The 26,127-nt window shown below is 48.0% G+C and overlaps 1 protein-coding gene and 1 long non-coding RNA gene across 9 annotated transcripts in view; both read right to left on the reverse strand.

Moving 5' to 3' along the window:
- Positions 1 to 708: 708 nt before the first annotated feature.
- The window catches only part of DIXDC1 (DIX domain containing 1), an 84,311-nt gene continuing 58,892 nt past the window's right edge, over positions 709 to 26,127 (reverse strand). For 7 of the 8 annotated variants that reach the window (XM_081172549.1, XM_081172550.1, XM_081172548.1 and 4 more), the window contains 13 exons: positions 24,085 to 24,174; positions 23,938 to 23,991; positions 16,253 to 16,303; positions 13,593 to 13,697; positions 12,622 to 12,675; positions 12,214 to 12,306; positions 12,040 to 12,111; positions 11,296 to 11,382; positions 10,990 to 11,151; positions 8,890 to 8,956; positions 6,813 to 6,921; positions 6,514 to 6,622; positions 709 to 4,603 (listed from right to left, as the gene is read on the reverse strand). In XM_081172549.1, coding sequence (XP_081028675.1) covers positions 4,523 to 4,603; positions 6,514 to 6,622; positions 6,813 to 6,921; positions 8,890 to 8,956; positions 10,990 to 11,151; positions 11,296 to 11,382; positions 12,040 to 12,111; positions 12,214 to 12,306; positions 12,622 to 12,675; positions 13,593 to 13,697; positions 16,253 to 16,303; positions 23,938 to 23,991; positions 24,085 to 24,174 — 1,134 coding nt within the window. In that variant the 3' untranslated portion in view covers positions 709 to 4,522. Of the gene's footprint in view, positions 4,604 to 6,513; positions 6,623 to 6,812; positions 6,922 to 8,889; positions 8,957 to 10,989; positions 11,152 to 11,295; positions 11,383 to 12,039; positions 12,112 to 12,213; positions 12,356 to 12,621; positions 12,676 to 13,592; positions 13,698 to 16,252; positions 16,304 to 23,937; positions 23,992 to 24,084; positions 24,175 to 26,127 lie in introns of all 8 variants that reach the window. The other variant, XR_014002523.1, reaches the window with a different exon arrangement.
- LOC308574713 lies at positions 8,969 to 10,978 on the reverse strand. Its single transcript, XR_014002564.1, has 3 exons — positions 10,686 to 10,978; positions 9,343 to 10,168; positions 8,969 to 9,105 (listed from the first exon to the last, which is right to left on the reverse strand). It is a non-coding gene; the product is annotated as an uncharacterized lncRNA (long non-coding RNA).

Consider the following 26,127-nt stretch of genomic DNA (forward strand, 5'->3'; position numbering starts at 1 on the left):
ATTATTTTATTTTACTATAGAATAATTGCAGGTTTTTTTAAAAATAACTGATTTAAAAAGTTACTGATTAGTGGGTGTGCTGGGTTTTAGCTGCCAAAAGGATTAAAGAAGCTGGTGACTGGAGGGTGGAGGCTTTAGCGAGTGGTTTAAGATCATACCTGATGCTGGCTGTGTGTGTGTGTGTGTGTTTTGAGACCGCCGCTACCACCGGCGACGGTGGCATTTTCTTGGGGCATTTTCTTCTTCCAAAGACAGCTGCTTCAACACACATCAAATACTACTAGTACAATGCTGCCAGTTCCTTGGATTCGCTGACACATCTGAGAAAGCAGCTGTAACTCACACCCACTACTAAGCACTATGTAGCAGGCAGGTTTTCCTTTCACTATTTCTTGCTGAAGAATGAAGCAGGTTGCTTGGGCTGGCACTGATGCTTGAGATTGAAATTGAAGTTCCTCCCTTTGCCAAACAAATCAGGATGGAGGAAATGGCCTCTGTTTCCTTAGTTGGCTGACTTCCTTCTCACACCAGACCCAGGCAGCAGCACCTCCTATGGCAGCCTCAGAGCTTGCCGAAGGGTCCTTCCTCAAGTACAGTACACACCTGTTGACATACAGGAAGCATGTCTTATGTGATGCTCAGTGCACCTAGCAAGTTTTTCACACACACCCCTCCGCTGCACACACAAAAATGCAAATCAGACCTGGGTTTGCGAACTCTCTTTATTGGAGGTTATTTTTTTCTTTAAAGTCTCGGTCCACAAATCCAAAGTATGTTTAACTGTTGCAGCACACAAACAAGCTTCAGGTCTCTCTTGGCCAGCAATGTGCAGGGAGGAGGTTGTGAGAGCAAACCCCCTCGTAATAGTAATGACTGCAGACTTCAGAATTTCTATACAAAATATAGAGCATTTTATACATAGCTTGCATGGGACATGCTGCAAGGATAGGAACTCAAAAGAGGAATTTCAAAAGGAAGCAGAACATCTCTAGACTTTATGTAAAAATCAGGCATAGATATGTTGAGAAGAAAAACCAAGAACTTCTCCCTACTTTTCAGTCTCAAATACAGCCTTCCCTAACTTGATGTTTTTGACTACAACTCCCATTAGCCACAGAAGTTGTAGTCCAAAATACTGAGAGGCACCCAGTTGGGAAATACAATTGCCCCCATGATTCCATGAATGATTAATTTTATTTCAGGCCTATTTTGTACCTCCCCAATGCTCCTCATCCTTATAAGGTGATGATAAATGTGGAGCATATCTACATGGCAAACTTTCATACAATTTAAGCAATATATTGCTGCTTACCCTCAAAGACTTGAGGGATCTGTAGTTCAGATAGTGAAGAGATGCCTATATACTTTCCTGTGGTTCTCTGGTGGTTAGAGTGTGATGGCACCTAAGCCAGTTTTACATCAGCCTCAGCCATGTAGATACACCTTTGGTGTAACTGCAGAAACAAAGTAAAACTAGGTGTTTTGTAGAAAGAGGACAACACTGATATGAAAGAGTGGTGATAGTCTTAGGAAAATGCAAGCGACAACTTCAGCCTTAATGCTACAAGACTGAGGCTGAAACCCTGCACCTACTTTGGATAACTAAATCCCACTGGGGTTCACAGTATTAAAACAGCCCAATAGTATGTAGGACTGCAGCCAACCAGAGTCCTTAGGTCTTTCCTGAGGTGACCCCCTGAACCAGGGTATTCTTTGCTCCCTCTCGCCACCACAGCCACATTTCTGCCAAGAAGCCTGTCTGAAATGGAAGAATTGGTTCAATTAAACTGAAGTTAAGTTGATGAGAAGTGAGTACAAGTTTGAGCTTAAAAGCATAACTCTTCCTGTGAAAAAACAAACCACTGGACAATTCTTCTCTGTCTCTTTGTTTAGTAAATATAATTCCATGCTGCCTTTTCGCAATCTACTAAAATTCATGCAACAGAAAAAAAACAGTAATTCCATGAGAAGGAAGTTTTTCTTTATCAGGGGAGAGGAACCCTGTTTCTTCCCATTTAGTAATAAGCTCTCACCTCCAAAAGCCAGCTTGGTAGTTGCTGTTCTGAAGGACAACAAGGATTGCACTCTGAATTGCTAACAGCAGACACGGATTCTAATGAGGGCAGGGTTTAGAAAGGCACTACTGCACTTTCTGTACACTGAGGGCATTGGGAAGACCAACAACACAGAAAACACAATCAGTACAAGAAAAGGGCTGGCAAAATATAAAACCATTAGGAATCTGTAATACCTTCATAGTAAAGTAAACCTAGTAATGGGAGCCACTTGGGGTGGTGGCATTAACAGGATGCTGTACAAAACCTGCTAGCGTCCTCTAGAAAAATGGGTAAAATACAGCTCAGCATGTGTGCAGAAATATACAGAGGGGAATAATACTTGCACCGGTATAAAAATATACACCATCCTTGAACAACAGCAATGCAAATGGATACAAAATAATTCCAAAAAACAGGAACAAGTTTACAAAAAGGACATGTTTAAAATCTATAAAATGATAAAAGCCAAGTTTTCCTTCAAATGTCCAGCCTCACATGAAAAAGGACACGAAACAGGCTGACATACAGAAACGTTCATTCAGAGTGCTGGTGCAGGCACCAGAGACTTGCAGGCCTGCAACCACCTTCAATGCACAGGACTGTGCTGGATGGAAGACGAGATGCAGATACATGGAGTGGGGCTGGTGGAGGCAGCAATCTCTGGTAGCTGGAGTGATATTCCTGATTTTGCCACTCGCCATCTGCTTTTCAGTTCAGTGATGCCATGGGTGCACTTACCAAGAGGAACCCCCTGCACTCCCCAGTTCATTGCTGGAAACACAGAAAGTCCATATCCAAGAAAAGCTAAAAAGTATCATGTTACATGAAGCAGTACTGATTGCCGGCTGGACTACCAGGAGACCAAATTTGGCATGTGGAGAACAGATGTAAGCAGCAAGTGGATGCGTCCGAAAATGATGTGTAAGTGTGCCCCAAAGACTCTTACTTAAACCTACTTATTTAAACCTGACTGACCATAACGGCTACAATTTTTGTCCAAGCTTTATTATGCTATGAAAAGTGTGTGTGTTATGCTTGAGAGCCAGTTCATGCAGCTGCCCTGCTCGTGGTGCCTGCTGTGGCTCAGAGAACTGGTTAACTCGTTCTCCGCAAGCACACACCACCCGTTTTGCACGCCACACTTGAAGAGTGGTCTGAGTGGCGCTGGGCAAAACTGCAGATTCTGCTTGAGACAAACAAGCCAGTTGACCCCGCCTTAACCAAAGGGAAGGGAACCGCCATGGGCAGTAGAGGAAAAAGACAGCCACCACAAGGAGGGGCGATTGTATGCAACAGTTTTAAACCAGGGGACCAGAGAGGTTATGTGCCTGATGCCTTGCTCCCTTTCAGCTTTCCCGAAGGTGGTTTCACACAGTCACACACTCTCACTAGAAAACTTGCAATGAGACTCACATGAAACAGTTCAATGTGCATTCCACTGTCCAACCACTTAAAATAAATAGCATTGAAATAGCAAAGCGGGATCCCAGTCCCACGTGAGTCTCAGCACAGGCTGATTGGAAAAGAACTCAGATGGTGATGGGAGAAAAGCAGAGTCACGAATTCTTGAGTTGTGGAAGAGGACAAAGAAGCCCCCTTTCCGAGGGACCCACATTATATTCTCCTACTGTTTGGACTGGAGTTTAAGAGAACAAATGCATGGACTGGACTCTCTTCTGCCACTTGATCCCTGGAGAAACAAAGACGTGGAGCCTTCTGTGGCCTCCTCTGCCAAAACGAAAGCAAGAGGGTGACAAGGCAGTTGAAGGAAAGAGCAAAGAACCCTCCTCACCCATACCCCCCCAAAGCAATCCAACTATCGTTTCATGTCCCTCAAGAGTTCCAGGATAGGAGAGCAAAACAAGAAGAGCAGAAGCAGACACCCCAACCCCGCTCTGATGCTGCCAACTCATGATCTGAACCACAATCCAACCCACTTCTTTCTCTCAATAAAGTCTTGTTGGCTCCCGATGCTGTCTGTCTGGCACAGAGTCATTTGGAATGATTGGCTGGCGAGAGCTTTCAATATGGAGAATGTAGCTGTGACAGCACTGCCTGCCTCCAGAGGACAGTTTCTAAGTTTCCGCCATTAAGTGCAAGGTTCCTTGTAATACTGTACGTCTCCCAATGAAAATGCTCTGGATTCTCTGACAGCAGGGGGAAGAGGAAGCAGGGAAAAGCACACCATTAAGGCTGACAATGAATGAAAAGGAGAGGAGGGTCACTCCCCACACCATGGGACTTTCAAACAACGCAACATTTGGCCATGGAACTCAAGTGCCGTACATCCTCTTCGCTTGTGGCAAAACGTTATACCCGTCATTTTGCAGAGAAGTTCCGTTCCTTCCTTTTGGCAGTTTCGAGACAGATGCATCTCAGTTCACACACTTTTTGGTCGGTATCTGGGAAGTGCAGCAGACCAGTGGTGGGGTCGCCCGGGAAAGGAGAGTTCGGGTGGTCTCTGATTAGTTCTCCCCATGGTCCTCTTCCACCCATGCCACAATCTTTCCCTCCCACCCAGGGATGATGTCGTCGTCATGGAAAACCTGTGAGAAAAGCAAAGCGAGAGAAACTCGTTAGCAAAATGAGGGTACGTGCAGATGTTCCTGTGCCAAGAGTCACCAAGGCTAGCGGTTCTTGCAAGTTTGAGTGGGTTGAAGCTTCTTCTCCCTAAGCATGTCTCAGGATGTGTTTTGAGCAGCCAGCTGCTGGCATGGCGCAGTGGCTAAGAGAGCCAGCTGCACGTCAGGAGTCCTCAGTGCAAATGTTATCTCAGCCATAAACCTACCAGGTGACTTTAGGGTAAGGAAGAGGAACCTCAGACCCAGGAACCAAATGCAGCTCCTCAAGCATCTGTATCTGACCCTCAGAACTCTCCTCAGTCCCCACCCCTCAGGATCTCTGCTTTGCACCATCCTTGAGTGTCTGGGGGCTGGTGCAGGACATGCCTGAACTCTTATAATGCCTCTTGCTTGCATGGGTGGAGGAGAGAGAAAGAACGTATGTGCATGCGCAAACTAGCCTGCTGTACAAAGATAAAATTTGCATTTGTTGCTCTGCCCATGCCCAACACTGGCATGCGGCCCTCGGAAGGCTTTCCAGGAGGGAATGTGGCCCTCAGGATGGAAAGGGTACCCTATCACTGCTGTAGGGCAAGCTGCTCTTTTCAACTCTGTATCTGGATTACTATGAGGGATCAAAAGGCCACCCTCATGTTGACAGTCAAATGGTTATCCCAGTGAGCCTCAACCCTATTAACGTTTTTCCTTTTCACAGGCTGATCCTGAGACATGATGACATGCCCACGCCCTCACACAATGAAGCCCATGGCAGCAAGGGGGTAGGTGGGCCGGAGCCCAGCTCCTCCAGGCACAAGCCCAATTCTCTGTTCACCGCACTCAGATTCACCTGTAAAAACCGAGAGCCAGAAAGTCACTCCTTTTTAAGGTGCAAGTGGATTATTTTGCACATTCTGGGGCATCTCACAAGTTTTGCACCAGAAGGCTTATTCTGCAAGCTGCAGGATGATCAGGGACTTGTAAGCTCAGAGAAATTGCAGGTCCTTGCCCTACATGATGACCTAACCTCCTTTAGCTATTACAGTTACATCACCCAAGCCAAGCGCTGCAGAAACCTGTCCTTACCAGCCAAATCAAACAGGACAAGTTCCCAGATCTTTGGCACTCTTATTGGTTGGGTGACATTCATCAGCTAATTTGTATGGAGACTTCACTTTCTGCCTGTATGCTCTTAGAGGGCGGCTGCTGAATAGTCAGGTTGCTTTTATGCAACATTCTTCAGCTGTACTTTAAGGTTGAATGATTTAACCACATGACACCCCACACCTGGGCCAACCCTGGCCTTTCTGCCCCGGGACTTCCATGCCACAGGACACAGGCCAAGCATGAGAACACAGAGATGAAAAAGAGTGACCACATGATTAGGGATGGAGGAATATGTCAAATTCAGTTTCCCTCAATTTCCCATTTTTCCAACCTTAAATTCAGTTCTCCTCATTTCTGCAGCAATTTGAAATTATTTTTTAATCCTCATGCAAATTGGTCAATGGTTTAGGGCAGGTTTCTCCTAATAAAACACATTTTTGTACGCACTTTCCCCCAATATAGTTGCAAGCAATTATAACTAACTTAATGCATTTTTGTATTTTTCACTAATTTGTAGTGACTTTCCCCTAATGCATGCATTTTTTGCACAGTTAGGTTGGAAAGCCTCCATTGCAAAATTCAAAGAAGTGTAGATTTCAAAGGATAGCAGTGTTTCAGTTTGTGTATTAGTTCGAGAAGTGTTTATTAAGAAGTCTTTCACTGGGATGCAAACAAAATCGAACTTCTCCCCTATCCCCACACACAACCAACTGCAATTTTGCCACTCTCTACAAGTGGGCATGTCACACAATAACTGTGAGCGTAAGTCCTAATGAGAGGCTATTACATACCTCCTCTTTTACTGTGCCAAATTCTGGATCTAGGGCTTTGAAGTGGTAGCGATGTGTTCCTTCCCGATCAATAGCTGCTTTGAAGTCCCTTAGAGTCACCTCACCTAACCTGCACAGACACAAGAGTAGGAAAGAGGTAGAGCCAGCCTCACTGTCAGCTTGTGGCATGACTGACACAGGGCCCCTTGGGTGCAGCGGCTGTTGCAGTGCATGCTGGGAGAAAGAACATGCCACAAAGGCACAAATTCTGACTTAAGTCCCCCCATGACAGAGACACGATGCCGGGCTGCCAGCCTCACCTCTTTGGTATGTTCACCATGAAAGGTGTGAGGGAGCGATCCGTGAAGTAGAGCACTTTGGTGCAGGCACTGCTGCTCATTGCAGGGGTGCTGTGAGAATGAGGCAGTTCTGCAAAGACAGACGGACTCAGTTAAATTATAGCCCTCCAACTCTAAAAGAGAAGCTAGAGAAGGAAAACGTGAGAGCTCACCTAACATCAAGGGCTAGAGACCCCACCCTGACAGAAATCTCTCTCTCTGTTTGTGTACATACACACACACACACTTCACACCTCTACAGAGTTTGTCACCAATAGCATTTAGGGACAACACCAGTGGATTAGACCCCAGGCCACACAACACCTCTCCCACAACAGCATCATCCTGCTTGCAGCCTCTGGAGTCAATGGCAATAATCCAGCCAATGATAAAATCAAGAATCCTGTTGTTGTTTTGCAGTCTCAAAGCACAACTCCTGCTATGCCTCCACTGGCCCCAAAACTAACACTACTTGTGATGTGGATAAGCAGAGAATTGGCACGGGGAGAAGCTGCAGGCACACCTGCCTATCAAGGGTTACACAGCACATACATCTCTCCCTGCTTTTGGAATAGTCATGCAGGTGTACGTCCCTCATGCTACATCTATGCTGTTTCCAACAAACTGGATGTGGGAGGAGGGTTTGGGGTTCAACAAGCCAATTTGTCCAGGAACATGAGGCAGCTTTATTCCTGTCTGCCACTGCACACAACTCACAATCTCCAGTGTAGGTAGGGGTGAGCATGGATCAGGCAGGTACAGATGCCAGCTATGCCTGAACTTCTCCAGTCTAAAGGCTTGGCTTGTTACCAGCCTAAGAATTCTCATAATGAAAAAACTCTTCTGTTTTATAGATGCAATGCAATGATGGCGGGGAAGGCCACCCAGAATGAGATAGGAGATGCCCAATTTTTTTTAAAATCCAGCTGCAATGACTGGGGAACAAGGCAAAGAGAGGCACCACTGCCAACTGTGACCACTAGATGGCAGAACCTGTTTGCAGTAAGACACTGCAAGGCCTCAGAGAATAAGGTGGTGTTTTCTGCTTGATGTTAAGAGTAAATATTAATTGGAGTTGTTCATTATTTATGCTGCAGTAGTGTCCAGAGACCGAAGCAGTCTGCTTTGTGCCAACAACTGCACCTTGGCAAGCTTTTAGTTTCAAGTGAAGCTGGTGAAAGAAACAGTCCAAGGCAAAGGAGCGAGTAGGAGGGTGAGCAGGTCTGGGGTGAGAGTGAGGAGTAGCAAGACCTGCCCAGATTTCCCAAAGCATCCCTGCTAAACAGCCTCTGTTCCAGAGTATCTGGCAGCTCCTCCAGATTTATTCTGCATTTGTCCCAATTTGCTTGCACAAAATCTACACTGAGGTTAGACAAATGAGCATTTGTTCTGATTTGTCTACGGGGCAGTATTATTATTATTATTATTATTATTAGTTTATTTATACCCCGCCTTTTTGCCCTAATGCAACTCAGCGCAGCTTACAGATAAAAACAAGAATTGCTAAAAACATAGAAAGAGCAATAATTTAAAAAAACAATTAAACATGAATAAAATTATAACTATATACACATATAAAACCTGTTCAAAGCATACAAATAATTACAATAAAAACAGCACAGCACCAGCCCTTTCAATAAAGCAGCCAGTTCCCAAAAGCCTGTTGGAACAAGATGCTCTTCACCTGCCAGTGGAAGAACAACAAGGAGGGAGCCACTCTAGCTTTTTTAGGGAGGGAGTTCCACAGTCTGGGAACCAAGAAGGTTATACCAGTATGTTAATGAACATTCATCAGAATTTGCTTGCAAGGTGTTTACACGCCTTCCTGTTAACCATTTGTCCATCCTACACTTTCCAGAGATATTTCCCCATCACTTTCCTAACCACAAAAGGTCCATTCTTTTTTGGAAGTGGAGTGCTAGAGCGATAAGAGCGCTTGAATGCACTTGAACGGTGCAAATCTGCTTTTCTGGAATGTAACTGAATCCCTCCCACAAAATACTGACAGTCTAGACCTGAAGCAGGACATTTCCGTCTGGAATGAGAGAACTGCACTCACTGGAGTTGGAGGGCCAGGACTCTCGGTACTCGTTCGTGGCGTGGCCGGCAGGTGATTTTCCTTGGATCTAGAGGGGGAAACCAGAAAGAAACTCTGTACATGCTCATAGGCACATTATTATTATTACTATTAAGATTTCAGGACTGAGCCCTGGCATCACAAATAGGTTCTGGAGTTGGGAATCCAAGGACAGAAATGACTTGCAAGTTGTCCCCTCTTGTTGCAGAAGAAGAAGAAGAGTTTGGATTTGATATCCCGCCTTTCACTCCCTTTAAGGAGTCTCAAAGCAGCTAACATTCTCCTTTCCCTTCCTCCCCCACAACAAACACTCTGTGAGGTGAGTGGGGCTGAGAGACTTCAAAGAATGTGACTGGCCCAAGGTCACCCAGCAGCTGCATGTGGAGGAGTGGAGACACGAACCCGGTTCACCAGATTACGAGTCTACTGCTCCACATTGTTGCTCCTGGAGAGTCTTGAAGAATCTACTTTAAAGCTCTGACAGAAGGGCCTACTTTTACTATTCCAATGCAGGGCAACCATTTACCGGTTCTTGCACTGCTGAGCTGAGCAAACATCACAGAGGCTCAGGAGACTTGAGGGCTTGAGAGGCAAGCCAGGTTTGCCTGCCGAGTAGCAGCTACAACCGCGAGGGGCTCCATCTTAAAGGTCAGCAGAGAGGAAAACAACAGATGGGTTAAACTGATTAAAGAACCATGCGCAAGTGTGCGCACCAATTGGGACAAAGGGAGCATGTGTCGCTGTAATGTCAGCAAGAGCCTGCTCAAAAATGACCCCCACCAAGGACAGCATCCAGTGATGTGAGCGACTGAAAAGCCCTACAGCAATGGCAGCACCTGGCGGCCCTTTAGCCGTTTCACAGCTTGTGACAAAGTCGCCCTCAAGGCTTCCTAGAGGAGGAACCTCGAAGGGGAAAGCGGCAAGAGGCCTGTTAAAGGAGGGAGGGCGCAGCAAGCTTGTGAGAGTCAGGAGCAGGAACCAACACTCCCATCTCCTTGGACATATTTGCCTGGCGTAATATAGCCCAGCTGCAACTAAGCCATGAAGCCTGAAATTGACACACCACAAAACACAAGATCAAAGCCAGGACTCCTAAACCCCAGACACATCCCAGGCAGTGCCTGGAAAAGCATTCGTTTTTGGTGGAGCTAGTGCTTTACAACAGCATGCATCACTACGTCCCCTACCTCAAGAATCCCTCCAGGCTGAATCAGGTGGCTGCAAACTCCCCCTTTGTCACAATGCAAGTCTCAACCCATAACTCTCCCTGTTGCTCCCTAGCACTTCCTTGGGCACTGACGCTTCCTCCATTTTGAATTTACAGGGTGGCTCTAGCTCAGCTCTGAAGGTGAAGCAGCCCTGGCTGTGAAGTAAAGGATTTACAGGTCTGTGCCATCCTTTACTGCCAAGTACACTAGGGAAGCCATTCTCCCTTCTCACTACACGAAGTGATTTTGGAAAATGCAAATAACTACATACATCGATCCCTCAGGAAGAGAATGGGCTACAGAAGGCATTAATTAGGCCACTGAGCTGTAGCAACGAAATTTTCCCCTAAGCAGTCTTGTTACGGCTGGCCCCCCAACTCCCCACAGGCCTGCCCTCTCACCATATTAATTTACAGCATTTTTAACAGTCACGGCTTCCCCCAAAGAATCTTGGGAACTGTAGTTCATTCCTCACAGAGCTTCAATTCCTAGCACCCTGAGAAACTCCAGTTCCCAGGATTCTTAGGGGGAGGCTACATGCTTTAAATGTATGGCATGGAACTCCCCTACAGGAACTCTCACACAGTGCTTTTTCTAGGACCCCAGCAAGCACACATGCCCTGAACTTAGCCTACACTGCTGGAGCATGCATGGCAGAAGGAGGGGATCATAGAAGAAGATGATGATGATAATAATGTACTTTATTGCCCCCTCTTCACTGTAAAGTGTCATGGGCACATGGTCTGCCCATGCAGGGCAAAGGCGGTTACGGAGAAGTGACTCCTCCAGGCCCCATGTGCAGGTAAACCCACAAGCCACAAATGGTGCAGAAAGAGGCAACATCGCCCCAGCATGACCCAGGAGCGCCTCTTACCCTCCTCTCTTGCCTCTTCTGCATCTCCATGCGGTGCAGCCTCTCCATCAGGCTGGAGATGCCCTGCTCCAGGCTGTCGATGGTATGGTGCTGGGGGTCGTGGCCGCTGAAGCTGTTCCGCAAGCTGCGCAGGGCCTCGCGCACCAGCTGCAGGTCGTTGGTCTGTGCAGGAGATCAGGAGAGATCAGGAGGAAGCAAGCCTGGCTTCTCTGAGAGGCTCTGCCCTGCAATACCCCTGAGCCCTTCCAGCAGGTGGCTTGCAAAGCCTCCATGGAGCCCCAAGAGAAGGAGAAAGAAGTAACTTACCCCTCTGTGTGCTGTAGAAGCAGCTCCTTTTCCTGACGTCTGCAGGAAGCCGTTGCTCTGAGAGCCGTGATTGCTGTAGACTATCACCTGGTTGGCGTGAAAGAAAGAAAAACGTTTGTGGCCACAGGCAAGGAGACAGAGCTAAGAATGGATTACAGACCCAGCCTCATTTGCCACCATATTCTGGGGGTCTTCCACAGTGAAGGCAGAAGATTTATAGAGGAGCGAAGTCCATTTTTGGAAGCACTTTCATGAAGTGGTTCTGCAAGTTTGTAGCAGAAACCAGCTGTACATTGTGTTTATTGGCTGGTGTCCATGCTGTCACCACCTCCGAAAATTCCCAGAGCAGTTTTGCACTTTAGATGCTTTTTTAAAAAATAATTACTAATGCTTCAAATGAGTACATGTGATTTTCTTTTCTTTTTTTAAGCCAGAGAATCCACCATCATTTTTAGGGGTGGTCTCACAACAGAGCAAGTGTTCAATTTGCTGATACGCACATCAGTCATTTCAGTTTCAGAGCTAGGTGGTAGCTAAGCTCAATCCTCAACTCTTTTTCTCTTTTCTATTACATCTGTTTCCATCCAGTGATGCTGCTGCAGCTGCTTCCAGTCTAACTGCAGTGTAATCAGAGGTTATTATTATTATTATTATTATTATTATTATTATTATTATTATGCTGGAACAGCTAAAAGCCACACTTGCAAAAGGCAAACAATGAAGTTCTGCTGCTGTTTCACACACCTCTTCTGCATCCTTCTTCATACACTGAGCCAACAGAGCTTCTTTGTGCTCCAGCTCTCGCTCCAGCTCCGCCTGCATACAGAAGAAATGGATCAGCAAGCAACACAACCAAGCGGCCTGGGACATGAACGGGGACTGGTGGCGGCAGCAGGGCAGGGGGTGGGGTGCCGGTACCTGGTGATAGCTGGCCTCGGAGAGCTGTCGCAGCATCTCCTCCATCTTGGCCTGGTGCTGGTGCAAGTGCCGATCTTTCTGGCTCAGCTCCTTCTGCAACACAGTGGGAATTGGGGTCATCAGCAGGGGAAGGAGGCTTGCACTGGATGGGAGCAAAGTTGGGGGCAAAGGTCAGCAGAGGCCACGCAGCTGTTGCTACACGGCTTTCTTCGGAGAGGAAAGATCAGCTGGGCACCCAGCACACTGGGCTGCCTGCATAATGGAGAGACTCAGGAGCACAACCCAGCTACAGGTAAGGGAATGGCAGAATTATAAGGGCACGTGAGGAGGATTTCCCAGTTACACTGCAAGGGTGATCTGGGCAGTATGTCCCCTCTCAACCCCAGAGAGGAAGGAAGATTTCCTTACTTTGTATTCGGCGAGAAGTCGATTCCGCTCTTCCACTTTCCTCTGTAGATCAGCCTGCATAAGAAACAACTGAATAGTGAGCTAGGTGTGCTGTTTGTACCCCCTGGCTCTGGAGACCCAGTGCAACACTCTACAAAATGTCCCATGACACACACAGAGGCCCCCGTTGTTCCCTGGCCCTTCCTTGGGCACTGACGCTTCCTCCATTTTGAATTTACAGGGTGGCTCTAGCTCAGCTCTGAAGCTAAAGCAGCCCTGGCTGTGAAGTAAAGGATTTACAGGTCTGCGCCATCCTTTACTGCCAAGTACACTAGGGAAGCCATTCTCCCTTCTCACTAGACGAAGTGATTTTGGAAAATGCAAATAACTACATACAGCGATCCCTAAGGAAGAGAATGGGCTACAGAAGGCATTAATTAGGCCACTGAGCTGTAGCAATGAAATTTCCCCCAAGCAGTCTTGTTACGGCTGGTCCCCCAACTCCCCACGGGCCTGCCCTCTCACCATATTAATTTACAGCATTTTTAACAGTCACGGCTTCCCCCTAAGAATCCTGGGGACTGTAGTTCATTCCTCACAGAGCTTCAATTCCTAGCACCCTGAGAAACTCCAGTTCCCAGGATTCTTAGGGGGAGGCCACATGCTTTAAATCTATGGCATGGAACTCCCCTACAGGAACACAGGGAGTTGCCTTATGCCTGCACAAAATTACTTGTGCACTTATCCCAGTATTGTTTACTCTGACTTGTTGTGGCTCTCCAGGTTTTGAGGCAGAGGAAGGCCATTCACATCACATGGTTTATACACACACACACACATACACACCCTGGAGAGGCTAAGGATTCAATCTGGAACCATCTGCAAGAAAAGTGCATGCTCTCCCGCTACAACTGCTCCCACAAGTCCCATGAGCTTCAGTTTCCAGAGAGGAAACCTCACCTGTGACGCTGCAACACAAAACGGCCACTCACATTTTGGCTATGCAGTTCCTCCTTGTCCATGTTTGCTCTAAGCAGCTCTTGCTTTATCTGAAGAATCAGAGCATCCTGTTGGGCCAGCCGCTGCTGCAAGGCATCCTGGGAAAATAAAACGCACCCACTTCAGGCTGCCATCCTGGAACATTTGCTAGGAAGCAAGTATAATTGCACTCAGACTTACTTCTGAGGAAATGTGCAGTGTAAAGAACCTACAGACTAAAATGTGAAGAGAAAAGGAAGGTAGGTGCAGAAGGCAAGAGCGCAGTGGCTACAGGAAGAGAACTATGCAGGCCAACCCAGGTGAACTGTTTAGACCAAACTCCAGGATCTCACCACACTCCAGCCAGCAGTCAGCATCTCAAAAGGTATATCTGTCCCCAGGGCTACTCAGGCAGCTAAAGTGATAAAAATATGGGCAAAAATATGTGCCTTTGGAGGTTCTTTTGTGCGGCCCAGAGTCAATTCCTACGGCCACCACTCATTGACCACCTACACAATCCATGAAGGAGAAGCTACCATTGTGTCTTCAAGTGAGCAGAACTATACAACACTCACCTACGAGTACCCTAGTGCCCACTCAAAGATGTAAACATCTACCAGGGCTGAAAAGCTGAGAACGTAACATTCAGAGTATCACTATATGAAGATTCTCAATCCTAATCTCTGTAGCAGAGATAGGGAAGCTATGACCGTCCCGATATTATCGACGCAACATGTACTGTAGCCTGGTAGGATCTGAACTGCTTTACCAAAATTGCCTTTAATTCAGGCATAGATATTGTTTGAGACCACTTGTTTTGAGGGCTGCTAGTGGACCAAGTAAAGATCTCAAAATACTTAAACCATAGCAAGACACATGTAGTAAAATGAATGTGAAGCATGCATGCAATTTAAAGCCTAATGGCCCGGGGAATACCATGGGATTTGAGCTAGCTAAGCTCTGAGAACCACATTGCCCTGCAATCCTGCTGTATCTGCCCAAGCCAGGGTACATTTCCACAACTCTCCCTTCGTGTTTCTCACAGGTTTCTTCCTCCAGCAACATCAGGTGAGGAGGCAGAACTAAAAATACCTCTTGCTCTGGAGCTGATTATCACATGGCCGGGATATAAACAAGCTGAAGGCATCCAAGCATGGCACATAGATTTGTTGCAGATTCCTCATATGTGTGCTGTACGCCTAAGAATGAGTACACTGATCCATGAAGCAACAACCTTCACATTCAGCAGACTGATCGTGCAACCATTTCCTCAAAGCAAGCACTGACTTTTTAAACTGCTGTGCAGAGGGGATGTGACTGTTTTTGACCAATGAGTGTTGACTGCAGAGCCCATTGCTTGGTAGACCCTTTCAAATTGCCTACTTCCACTTGATCCTCAGCACTTTTCAAATGGCAAAGGGAGCATTTATTAGGGAATCACTGATTGTTCTTTCAGTCCACCCAGAATGACCTGTCCTCAGATCTGGTTAAATATTTTAGCTCCTTACAGTCAATAATCTAATTTTTAAGTATCAGTTTCCCATGCTGTCACATATTGTTCTACATCCTGTTTTTGCCAGCATTGGGGGGCGGGGGCGGGTAGGGAATCACAATTTAAAAATTTTAGAGGTCGATGTGTCCAGGCCCCTGGGATTTCCCCAGCCTTGCCTATTCAGTTTGTCCTTTGGAAACTGAATAACAGAGAAGAAGCTGCCTCTAACCCTACAAACTGCTTGCAGAAACCCACATTAACGTCAAGAGTACTTGCAATCAGACACATAAATCAGTTTTTGCACATTCAGCACAAATGCAAATGCTCCTCAAATCGCCTTCACATTTTCTCCAGCTATTCTTCACATTTTAATTTCCCTCTGGACAATCCACCAACTGGGAAATGGCAAGCGCGCTAGGCAGCCGGGGGCGGGGGGTATAGAGTGCTACCAAAAAGACACATTCCTTGGGGGAGTCCTGATGGAGAGAGGCATTTAGACGGGTAACACTTATCTTCCTGGCTGGAGTATCTCCCCCCTTACCCCTCCATATATCCCAGTGTGAGAGATCTTCACCTACAAACATCTGTGTACATTTGGATAGGCAGGTGGGGATTAAATGTTTATTACAAAATGTTCAGAAGTCATCCTGTCGGGGTGAAAAACTCACAAGCAGAATTCAAGGTTCAACACCTCCAGTTGGTTGCTTTTAAAACTCTCCACTGCTCTCAGAGAGAGTTAAAGTTGTGAGTCCGTTCCAGACATTGCTAGCGGTTTAGATCAGGGGTCAGCAAAAATTTTCAGCAAGGGGCCGGTCCACTGTCCCTCAGACCTTGTGGGGGGCCAGACTATATTTTGAAAAAAATAATATGAACAAATTCCTATGCCCCACAAATAACCCAGAGATGCATTTTAAATAAAAGCACACATTCTACTCATGTAAAAACATGTTGATTCCCGGACCGTCTGTGGGCCGGATTTAGAAGGCGATTAGGCCGGATTCGGCCCCCAGGCCTTAGCTTGCCCACCCATGATTTAGATTATCAGATGTGCAAAAGAAGATTCTTTGAAAAGCAAGCATGACCCAACATTAAGGTTGGGTGAGCCATTTCTGCACTTCTTCCCCAATCACGCCAAACTGCAACAATAGGCCTTAGCCAATACTTTAAACTTTATTGTCTCACCTTTACCCCTTGCAGGTTTCTTGCTTCTTGCTTGTGCCTCTGCAACTCTTTCTGCAAGTTGAACAAAGTGAGGTTGCAATGACATCCTGATGTCACTGTCTCAAAATCAATGCTGCCTCTCCCACCTCCCTTCACTGCTCATCCTCCCCCCACCTGAAAATGTTTTAAAGAAACCCTCTTTCATGCTTGAAAATCAAATGGAATTTTGTACAGGACCTGTTTTAATGAGCCTGAAGGAACCAAGAAGAAATCAATGCCTGAATGAATGCCCCCCCTGGGCACCGCCTGCTCCCTTAAGGACTCAACATTAAACGGGAAACGGGAAAAACCGACAATCCCTCAAAATCTCTCTTTCGGCCCAGTGCTGAGCATGTAGCTTCCAGTGAGAGTCCTGGGCTCGCTGCCAACTTCTGCATGGGCCCCAGATGAGACAGACATGACAGAATTGCCTTTTCCTGAGCTGCTTTCATCTTGCCAATGAAAGTGTGAATACACTTAGACATGGCTAGAAATCTTAACTAATGCCCCTGTCAGGGAACTGCCATCGGAGGAACGGGAGGTGGAAGGGCTCATAGAGGCTGGGAGGGAGTCAGCAGCGAAAGCAGGGACCAGCAGGGGGAGAGAGGGGTCTCAGGAGGAAGGTCTCATGAATGCGGAGAGAGACGCAGCAGCTAAAGCAGGAACTAGCAGGGAAGAGGGAGGGATCAGGGACACGTCCAGCGAGAACAGCGGGGAGGTGTCAGAAGCTCCTATAGGGAGACCCATTCTTCGCCGGAAGCTGCCACGTCGTGAGTCCAGAAGACGCGTTTCCGTTAAGGAGCTTCTATGCTGGAAGCGCTTCCGCAGACAACCACTGTCGGAATCTACAAGTGACTAGGGCAGACATGTTTGAGGAGCTCTGTCACACACAGAGGTTTGTGGAGTTGCACAAACTCTGAGGGACCACGATTTTACGCACAAGCAGCTAAATCATCCCATCACAGCATTCCGACAGTCTTTGTAAGCTGCCTGTGCAGGAGAAGGCATCATGAGCGACCCAGCCGGAGCCGGAGAGGCAGGAGTTGGAGCGGGTCCAAGCTTGGAAGATAGGTACCGAGCGTTGGAAATCCAATTGGCGCTGCAGACGGCTAGGCTTGAGGAGAGAAGGGCTCAGGATGCAGACAAGAAGGGGAGAGCCACCCAGTTCAACAGAAAGGTACCAGGATTGGTGCAGAAATTTGGGGGGGACCCCAAGGACTATCATGCCTTTAGAACAGAGATGCAATATGCCCTCAATGTGCAGTTTGATGAATTCCCTGACGAGGAATTGCGAGTGGCTTTTGTGATTGGGCATCTTGAAAAGGGGGCGAGGGACTGGGTTAGGCCCCTGATGGCAACGCACAATGACGTCCTAAAGGACACCATGAAGTTCTTTCGTGCAATGGATCTCATGTTTTCCAGCGATATTGAGGAAGGAGTGGTGCGCAGACAGCTAATGGCTTGCAAGCAGGGAAGCCGATCTGTCCGTGAGTACTGGACTGAGTTCACTATGCTGGTTCACAGATTGGGGTGGGACTTATCGGCGGCACCCATTCAAATGCTATTTGAAGAAGGTCTGGCTTCGGCTGTGAAAGACGAACTGTCCCGGGGTCCTAGGGCGGATTCCATGGATCAGCTGACTAAATCTGCGCTGACCATAGGAGCGTGCCAGGAGGCGAGAGCTTTGGAGAGGCGGGAAGGGAAAGGGGAACGCTGGAAGGAGTTCCGCATTCCTGAGATTCCAGAGACAACTTTCCCGCCGGCAGAGCCGATGGAAATCGGAACAGCGCACGCGCGCGCAGTTTCAAAGCCCAGTGAGGGGGCTAAGAAGGAGGGAAAAGGCGCCCGGAAGTGCTATCTCTGCCAACAGCCAGGCCACTTTGCCAGAGTCTGCCCCCAGAGGAAGGAATGGCAAGGGATGGTGGGAGCTGTTGAGGGAAGAGAGCAGGGAGAACCGGAGCAGGTAAAAGCCAACGCCTGGTTGCCACAGTCAGGGCACAGCAGCCAGGCCAAAGAGCAGTGAAAGTGCCCATGCCAGAAGCTCCTCAACCTGCTCTAGTGATTGAAGTGTCGCTAGAGCTGCAAAATGGACACCCCCTAAAGATAAAGGCGCTGCTGGACTCAGGCAGCTCCTGCAATTTTATGAGCAAAGAGTTTGCTGCTGAACACCAGATACAGACGATCCCTTTAAGCAACCCCCTGCAGGTGACCACGATCGATGGCAGGGAGTTGTTGGGAGGAGGAGTCAGCTTGCAGACCGTCCCAATGATAATGAGGGTGGCAAGGCACACAGAACTGATAGCATTTAATGTGGCCACCTTGGGAGGCGCTCCCATTATTTTGGGAATGAGCTGGCTAGCGCTACATGATCCGCTGGTGGGCTGGCATCAGAGAGTGGTTTCCTTTGGTTCAGCACATTGCTTAGAACACTGCAAAGGGGAAAAGGGTTCAGCAGGGGCCCAAGCCACCCTAGCAGGGACAGAAGTAATGGAGAAGGTGAAGGTACCACCACAATACGCAGATCTCAGCGACGTGTTCAGCGAGAAGGAAGCTGACCAACTACCCCCGCATAGGCCCTTTGACTGTCAGATCAATTTACTCCCTGGAGCACAGCTTCCTGTAGGCAAGTTGTATGCCATGTCAGACCGAGAAATGCAGGAGCTGCGAGAGTTCATTGACAAGAACCTGAAGAGAGGCTTCATCAGAGAGTCCAAGGCAGCGGGGGGTAGCCCAGTGTTTTTTGTGGATAAAAAGAACACGGACAAGCCGAGACTTGTGTGTGACTTCAGGGGGTTAAATGCAGTGACAGAACCAGTGGCTTTCCCTATGCCCAGGATTGATGACATTTTGACCAGGGTGAGGAAGGGAAAGATTTTTACAAAGCTGGATCTAAGGGGGGCGTACAACCTGATACGTATAAGGAAAGGGGATGAATGGAAAACCACCATGTTCACCCCTTTGGGGGCATTTGAATATCTCGTTATGCCATTTGGATTACAAGCAGGCTCAGCGTGCTTCCAATCGTTTATGAACCACGTACTGGGGCCTTTGCTTTACAAGAATTGCGTGGCCTTCCTAGATGATGTGTTGGTGTATTCGGAGAATGAGGAGCAGCATGTGAGAGACGTCAGAGAAGTGTTGAGCAGGCTGCAAGCCAACAGGCTGTGGGTGAAACTGGAGAAGTGTCAGTTTCATACCAAGGAGGTGGAATTCCTGGGGTACCGCCTGTCAGACAAGGGATTGGCCATGGATCCCGGCAAGGTCCAGGCAGTGCTGGAATGGAAAACACCCAAAACCAAGAAGGATGTGCAGAGGTTCCTAGGGTTTGGGAACTTTTATCGTAAGTTCATCCGAAACTTTGCACACCTGACGGCGCCCATTACGGACTGTCTCAGCAGTAAGAAGAAATTTGTTTGGACTGCGGAGGCGGAGCGAGCGTTTGAGGAACTGAAAAGGGCCTTCGCCTCTGAAGGACAACTTCTGCATGTGGATTTACAAAAAAAGCTGAGGGTCGAAACAGACGCATCTGACAGAGCCATAGGGGCGGTGCTTCTTCTTCTGCAGCCAGGGAAGGAGGAGTCAGAGTGGCGACCGTGTGCCTTCTTTTCGCGAAAGCTGAACAAATCCGAGAGGAACTACACGGTGTACGACCGGGAACTTCTTGCTATTCATGAGGCTTTCCGGAGATGGAGGCACCTGCTAATTGGTGCACAACATAAGGTGCAAGTGTGCACGGACCATAAGAACCTAGAGTATTGGAGAACTGTGCGAGTGCTCAACCAACGGCAGTTGAGATGGGCCCAGGAGTTCTCCAAATTTAACTTTGAGATTTGTTACGTGCCAGGACCAGAGAACGTTAGGGCGGACGCTCTCTCACGCAAACCTGAATATTTGGAGGGGGAGGGAGCATCCGAAGAAACCCATGTCATTCCAGAGGACCGCTGGGTGTGTGGGGCGGCATTGGTGGGGCAAAGGGAACTGGTAGAGGGAACGGTGCATGATGAATACGCCCAGGACAAACTCAGGGGTCTCAGGAGGGAGGGAGACAAACCCGGGGGTTTTGAGGAGAGAAACGGGGCGTTGTATTACAAGGGAGCGTTATATATACCTGAAGGTGATTTGAGGGAGAAGGTACTCAAGCAACTGCACGATAGCCCCACAGCAGGGCATTTTGGGCAACACAAAACCATGTGGCTGGTTACCAGGGAATTTTGGTGGCCCAAGGTCAGGGAAGATGTGCGGGAGTATGTGAGAGGGTGTGACCAATGCCAACGAGCCAAGGGGGAGAGGCGGGCACCAGCAGGGTTATTAGAACCACTACCCACACCTGAAAGACCATGGGAAACAGTGGCAATAGATTTCATGACTGATCTGCCAAGGTCCAGAGGGAAAACAGCCATCATGGTTGTGGTAGACCTGTTAACCAAAATGGCCCACTTTATAGCCTGCTCACATGCGGTCACGGCAGAAGAAACCGCTAAATTGTTTGTAGAAAATGTGTTTAGGTTGCATGGCGCCCCCTTGAGGGTGGTTTCAGACCGAGGGAAACAATTTACTTCCAGGTTCTGGAGGAAGCTCATGAGCTTACTGCATGTAGAGGTTAATTTCTCAACTGCCCGGCATCCTGAAACCAACGGGCAGGCGGAAAGAGCTAATGGCGTCCTCCAGCAATATTTGAGGTGTTATGTGAATGACAGAGAGAATGATTGGGTGGAGAAGCTGGCGTTGGCAGAATTTGCCTACAACAATGCAGAGAACGTGTCCACGGGGATGAGCCCCTTTTTGGCTAATTACGGGTGCCATCCCCGAGCCTTCCCAGGAGGGGAAGGGGAGAACTGGAGCGTTCCAGCTGCAGAACAGTTCGTAGAAGAAATGGAAGCGATCCATCGCCAGCTCCAACTTAACTTAAACAGGGCCAAGGAGGAATATAAGAGGCAGGCAGACAAAAACAGAAGAGAAGGTGAAACCATTAGGGTGGGGGATCAGGTGTGGCTGTCAACCCAAGGGTTACCATTCAAAGGGGGTTGTAAGAAGTTAAGACCCAAAAGACTGGGCCCATTTGAAGTCAAGCAGCAGGTCAACCCAGTGGCTTTCAGACTCCGGTTACCGAACCACATGAAGCTGCACCCAGTTTTCCACAGGTCGTTGCTGTCACCGTATAAAGGGGACAGAGAAGGGAGGGTCACTAGGGGGCCAGCAATGGAGGAGAAGGAACACAGCTACCATGTAGCGGAGATTCTCGATTCCAGGTGGAAGGGAGATCAAGTAGAGTATTTGGTAATGTGGGAAGGGGAACCGGAGTCGGAAAACACCTGGGTCATGGCAGAGGATGTAGATGACGAGGTTTTAATAGAAACTTTTCATCAGAGGTTCCCACGTAAACCTCAGCCAGTGGCGAGGTTCCGGAGGGAATACTTTGCCAACACCGACGAAGAAGAAGAGTTGGAGGGGTTCCCTGATTCCGAGGAGGAGGAGGATTCAGCGAGCCGAAACGAAGACCGATGGAGGGAAATGTTCGAGACGTCTGAAGATGAAGAGGATTCTTTTCGGGGTTTTATCTCCTCACCGCCCAGAGGAGAGAGAATGGGCGGGGGGGAAGGGGGCCCTGGAGGGGAGGTGGATGTCAGGGAACTGCCATCGGAGGAACGGGAGGTGGAAGGGCTCATAGAGGCTGGGAGGGAGTCAGCAGCGAAAGCAGGGACCAGCAGGGGGAGAGAGGGGTCTCTGGAGGAAGGTCTCATGAATGCGGAGAGAGACGCAGCAGCTAAAGCAGGAACTAGCAGGGAAGAGGGAGGGATCAGGGACACGTCCAGCGAGAACAGCGGGGAGGTGTCAGAAGCTCCTATAGGGAGACCCATTCTTCGCCGGAAGCTGCCACGTCGTGAGTCCAGAAGACGCGTTTCCGTTAAGGAGCTTCTATGCTGGAAGCGCCTCCGCAGACAACCACTGTCGGAATCTACAAGTGACTAGGGCAGACATGTTTGAGGAGCTCTGTCACACACAGAGGTTTGTGGAGTTGCACAAACTCTGAGGGACCACGATTTTACGCACAAGCAGCTAAATCATCCCATCACAGCCCCCATTAGTTCTCCAAATATAGCGTAACTTTTCAGCGTTAAGTAGGCTTCAAGAACACCTTGCAGAGTTAGGCTTCTCTTAGTTGCTGAAGAAAGGATGTTGTAACAGGGGAGAAGAGGAGAGGGTGCAGAAATTTGCGCAACCAGAATCACACGATAAAAGGGGAGAATTAACTACAGAAAGCCATGACTGCAGTAAAGCCCAGCGCAGAAGTATAGCCCTCACAGTTCTCCATAGGAAAACCTGAAAACACATGGGGAACTTAAGCTTTATGTTAAGAAATTTGTAAAGAGCCCTCGTGGGATATACCATATTTTTCGCTCTATAACACGCACCCGACCATAACACGCACGTAGTTTTTAGAGGAGGAAAATCCGTAGGCATGCCACCCGTAGGCATTCCCTCCATAACACACACAGACATTTCCCCTTACTTTCTAGGAGGAAAAAAGTGAGTGTTATGGTGCAAAAAAATACGGTAATTTCTAGTGCTAGGCATGCTCCCTCACTGCAGCTGGTTCCCACAGTCCAGGCCTGGTTGTTGCCAAGGGATGCGGTTGCCAGTGACCAGAACCAAAGTTGTTCAGGATGAGCATGGTCTGTGCAGTTTGCATGGTTTGCTTCCCTCAGTGAATGCAAGGGCATCCTGAGGGGGCAGGAGCGGGGGCAGGGGATATCTGTGTTTCCCCAGGACATGTCCCTTGTTCCTTGTTATGCTTTATAGCCCTTGATCCCACACTTGGGATAGCCCCGCACTGAAAATTTGTAATGGTTTGGATTTGCATGTTAGACCCCCCCAAAAGCCACCGTTTCCCTGCATGTAGCATTCAACTCCTCCTGTGTAAACACAAATGACCCAGTGAGAACTTTTAAAATGCAATCAGATGAAAGCTTCCCATCTCGCAGACACCCCCAACAGTTAGGTATATATCCTGTACTTGACCATCAGGTCCACTAAGCGGCTTGCAAAATGCAAAAGTAAATACCGTATTTTTCACTCTATAAGACGTACCAGACCACAAGACGCACCTAGTTTTTGGAGGAGGAAAACAAGAAAAAAAATATTCTGAATCTCAGAAGCCAGAACAGCAAGAGGGATCGCTGCGCAGTGGAAGCAGCAATCCCACTTGCTGTTCTGGCTTCTGGGATAGCTGCACAGCCTGCATTCGCTCCATAAGACACACACACATTTCCCCTTACTTTTTAGGAGGGAAAAGGTGAGTCTTATAGAGCAAAAAATACAGTAAGTAAATTCAAACCTCTTGGGCCTCCCCTTGTCTGAAACAATTGGTGGATGATGCTTCCTATATGGCAGAGGCAAGGGTAGTCCAAAGTCCAGGAGAACTAGAGCAAAATGCCCATTTCCAGGTAACCACCCTGTGATGTTCTGTTGGGTCTGTTACTGTTACAAGTAAGAATTCCCCAAACCATCTAAGTAATCTTACAGGTTTATAAAGGAGCAGGCGGTCTTTCAGGCAACCTGGTACCAAGTTGTTCAGGGCTTTATAAGTTAGCTACCAGACCCTGAACGTGGCTCAGTAGCTGGTGCCCCAGGAACCTCTCTCTTGCATCCTGTCTGCCTCTTCTTACCTTCAGCTCTTGATTCTCCTCCATGCTCTGATCCAGACGGCTTCGGACTATGATCTGAAGGCAAAGTATTGCAATTATTTACCAGTGCCTACATAGAGATACTACACACAAAGAAGAGTCTCCGGAGAAAAAGCCTTTCCGACTCACCAGCTGCTCTTCAGGGCAGGCATCTTGTTCGCAAAGGACAAACAGTCTTTCCTGCTCATCCTCAGGTAACGACCCATTGAGCAGCAAGGCCTGGCAAAGCAACAAAGGCAAAGGGAAAGGCCCAATCAGAGACCTCCATGGAAACGCGCCAGAGAGAAATTCAATCCCGTCTGGAAAGGCCCTGTCTGGGATGTGCAACTTTGTCTGTTTCAGCAACCGGTGCCCAACATCACAAAAACTGGATTCTGTCCTCAGATGACATTAAAAGCGGTATTTGGACACAAGGGAAAGCAGTAAGAGTGCTGCTTTTGGCAGACTGCTAAGGCCCTTTTGGAGTCAAGTCCTCAAAGTCGTAACAGTATAAACAGCAAGCTTAGTTTCCCAAGAGATATCTATTTTAACTTGAACTTGAGTATGAATAAGTGCTGTTTTGGCTACCTAAGGATCGACACTCATCTCTGAACTTTGGAAATAGACGGAGGGAGAAAGAGAGACAGACGCAATTCTAGCCCTGTGAATTAAGACTGTAATTATTCCCATTCCGCAGACCTGAGCATGAAAACAACTATAGGAGACAGAAGCTGACAGGAGTTAAGATATGGAAGATGCAAGGCAAGTAGTCTTTACTTTGCAGGCTGAATTTTTGTTTTACTTAGATCCCAGAGAGAGCACTGGAAAGCAACACTGCTGTCCAATGGCAGGGACAGTCCAACTGAGATTCAGCAAGGCTGAAGTTGGCAGAATGTGTGTGATAGATAACTAAGGGAGAGGCAACCCTGGCAGAATGCCAACCTCATACACATTTGCATTCCCTATGCCAAGAGCTCCCAAAGTTTGCCCAGCAAGATATCCAGTTGGGAACAACCAGGGAGCTTCTACTGTCCTGCTTCCCAAAGAAACATGCTAAGCCCTGGGCCTTCAATCAAACCCTCGTGAACTAGAGGCTTTAAAGGGGAAAATTGACTATTCAGATCCAATTTCCTGGACAGTGGGATCAGCTGCCTCCTCACTTCTCCTGGGAGACACGATGCCAGGCAGCTGCCGCCCCGAGTACCAGCTGCCTCCCGTTGGCTCCCGGAGCATGAAAAACCAGAGAAGGGAGTGCGTGATCTCAGAGGGTACAGTGAGCAATCGATTTTCAGCAGGGCACCAAGCAGCCCTGCTTGCTTTTTGAGCCTTTTGTGTCTCCCGTTCACTGCCGGCTGCAAATGCACCCTCCTGCCTGCCCTGTTTGATGCTGCCAACACAATGCTGCCTTTGTGCACTCATACATAAACATTTACAATTCAAAACCAGCACAGTTCCCAGAGCAGAAAATGCTGGTGCTCGAGAAAGTACAGAGCCTTTAGCAGAAGGAACAGAGCACTTGACCTCCAAGCAGAGCAGCGAGGAGGAGGAGGGTGGGTCACGTAACCAGGGAGGGGTCAGAGGTGGAGGAACAAACCGGTCAGGAAGAAACACTATCTCTCATCATTGAAGCAAGGCTTCTCACAAGGCAAATAAACTCAGTCCTTTAGAAGCCTTAGATGGAAACCTGTATTCTAGCATTTTTATCAGCTGTTGATCTGATGAAGGTATTGTCCCCTTTTCTCTATGGTTTTTACTGTGTATTCTTCCCTTTTTTTTAAAGAAAAAAAAGCAGAATAGCGTACTTGGTATGCATTTGTTACACATAGCCCAGACCTGTTCATCTCAGACCACGCTTCTGGTGTGGGGACGTATTTTCCCAGCACTTTGCATCTGGTAGAACACAGTTTGTCCCCCAGATAACACATCCAATCATGATTTGCTATTGCTGTGCAGAATGTAGTTGTGCAACTATTATGGTCATCAAGTGGTACAGAGAATGATATAAATCCCTCCCCAGCCCTATGCCAGTGCCACTTTGTGAATTTTTTACTTTGCCATGCCCTTGGTGATGATGATGTGCTTCCTGAGTGCGCTTCCTCAGCACTGAAGCATTCGTTCAACACATTTCATTAGTTAGCATTGAAAGTTTAAAGAGCAGCATGTCTCTCTTGTCTTCCCTGGGCTATCTCAGAA

The sequence above is a fragment of the Podarcis bocagei genome (genome assembly GCF_964188305.1).
Source record: "Podarcis bocagei genome assembly, chromosome: 15".
In the NCBI taxonomy this organism is placed as follows: Eukaryota; Metazoa; Chordata; class Lepidosauria; order Squamata; family Lacertidae; genus Podarcis; species Podarcis bocagei.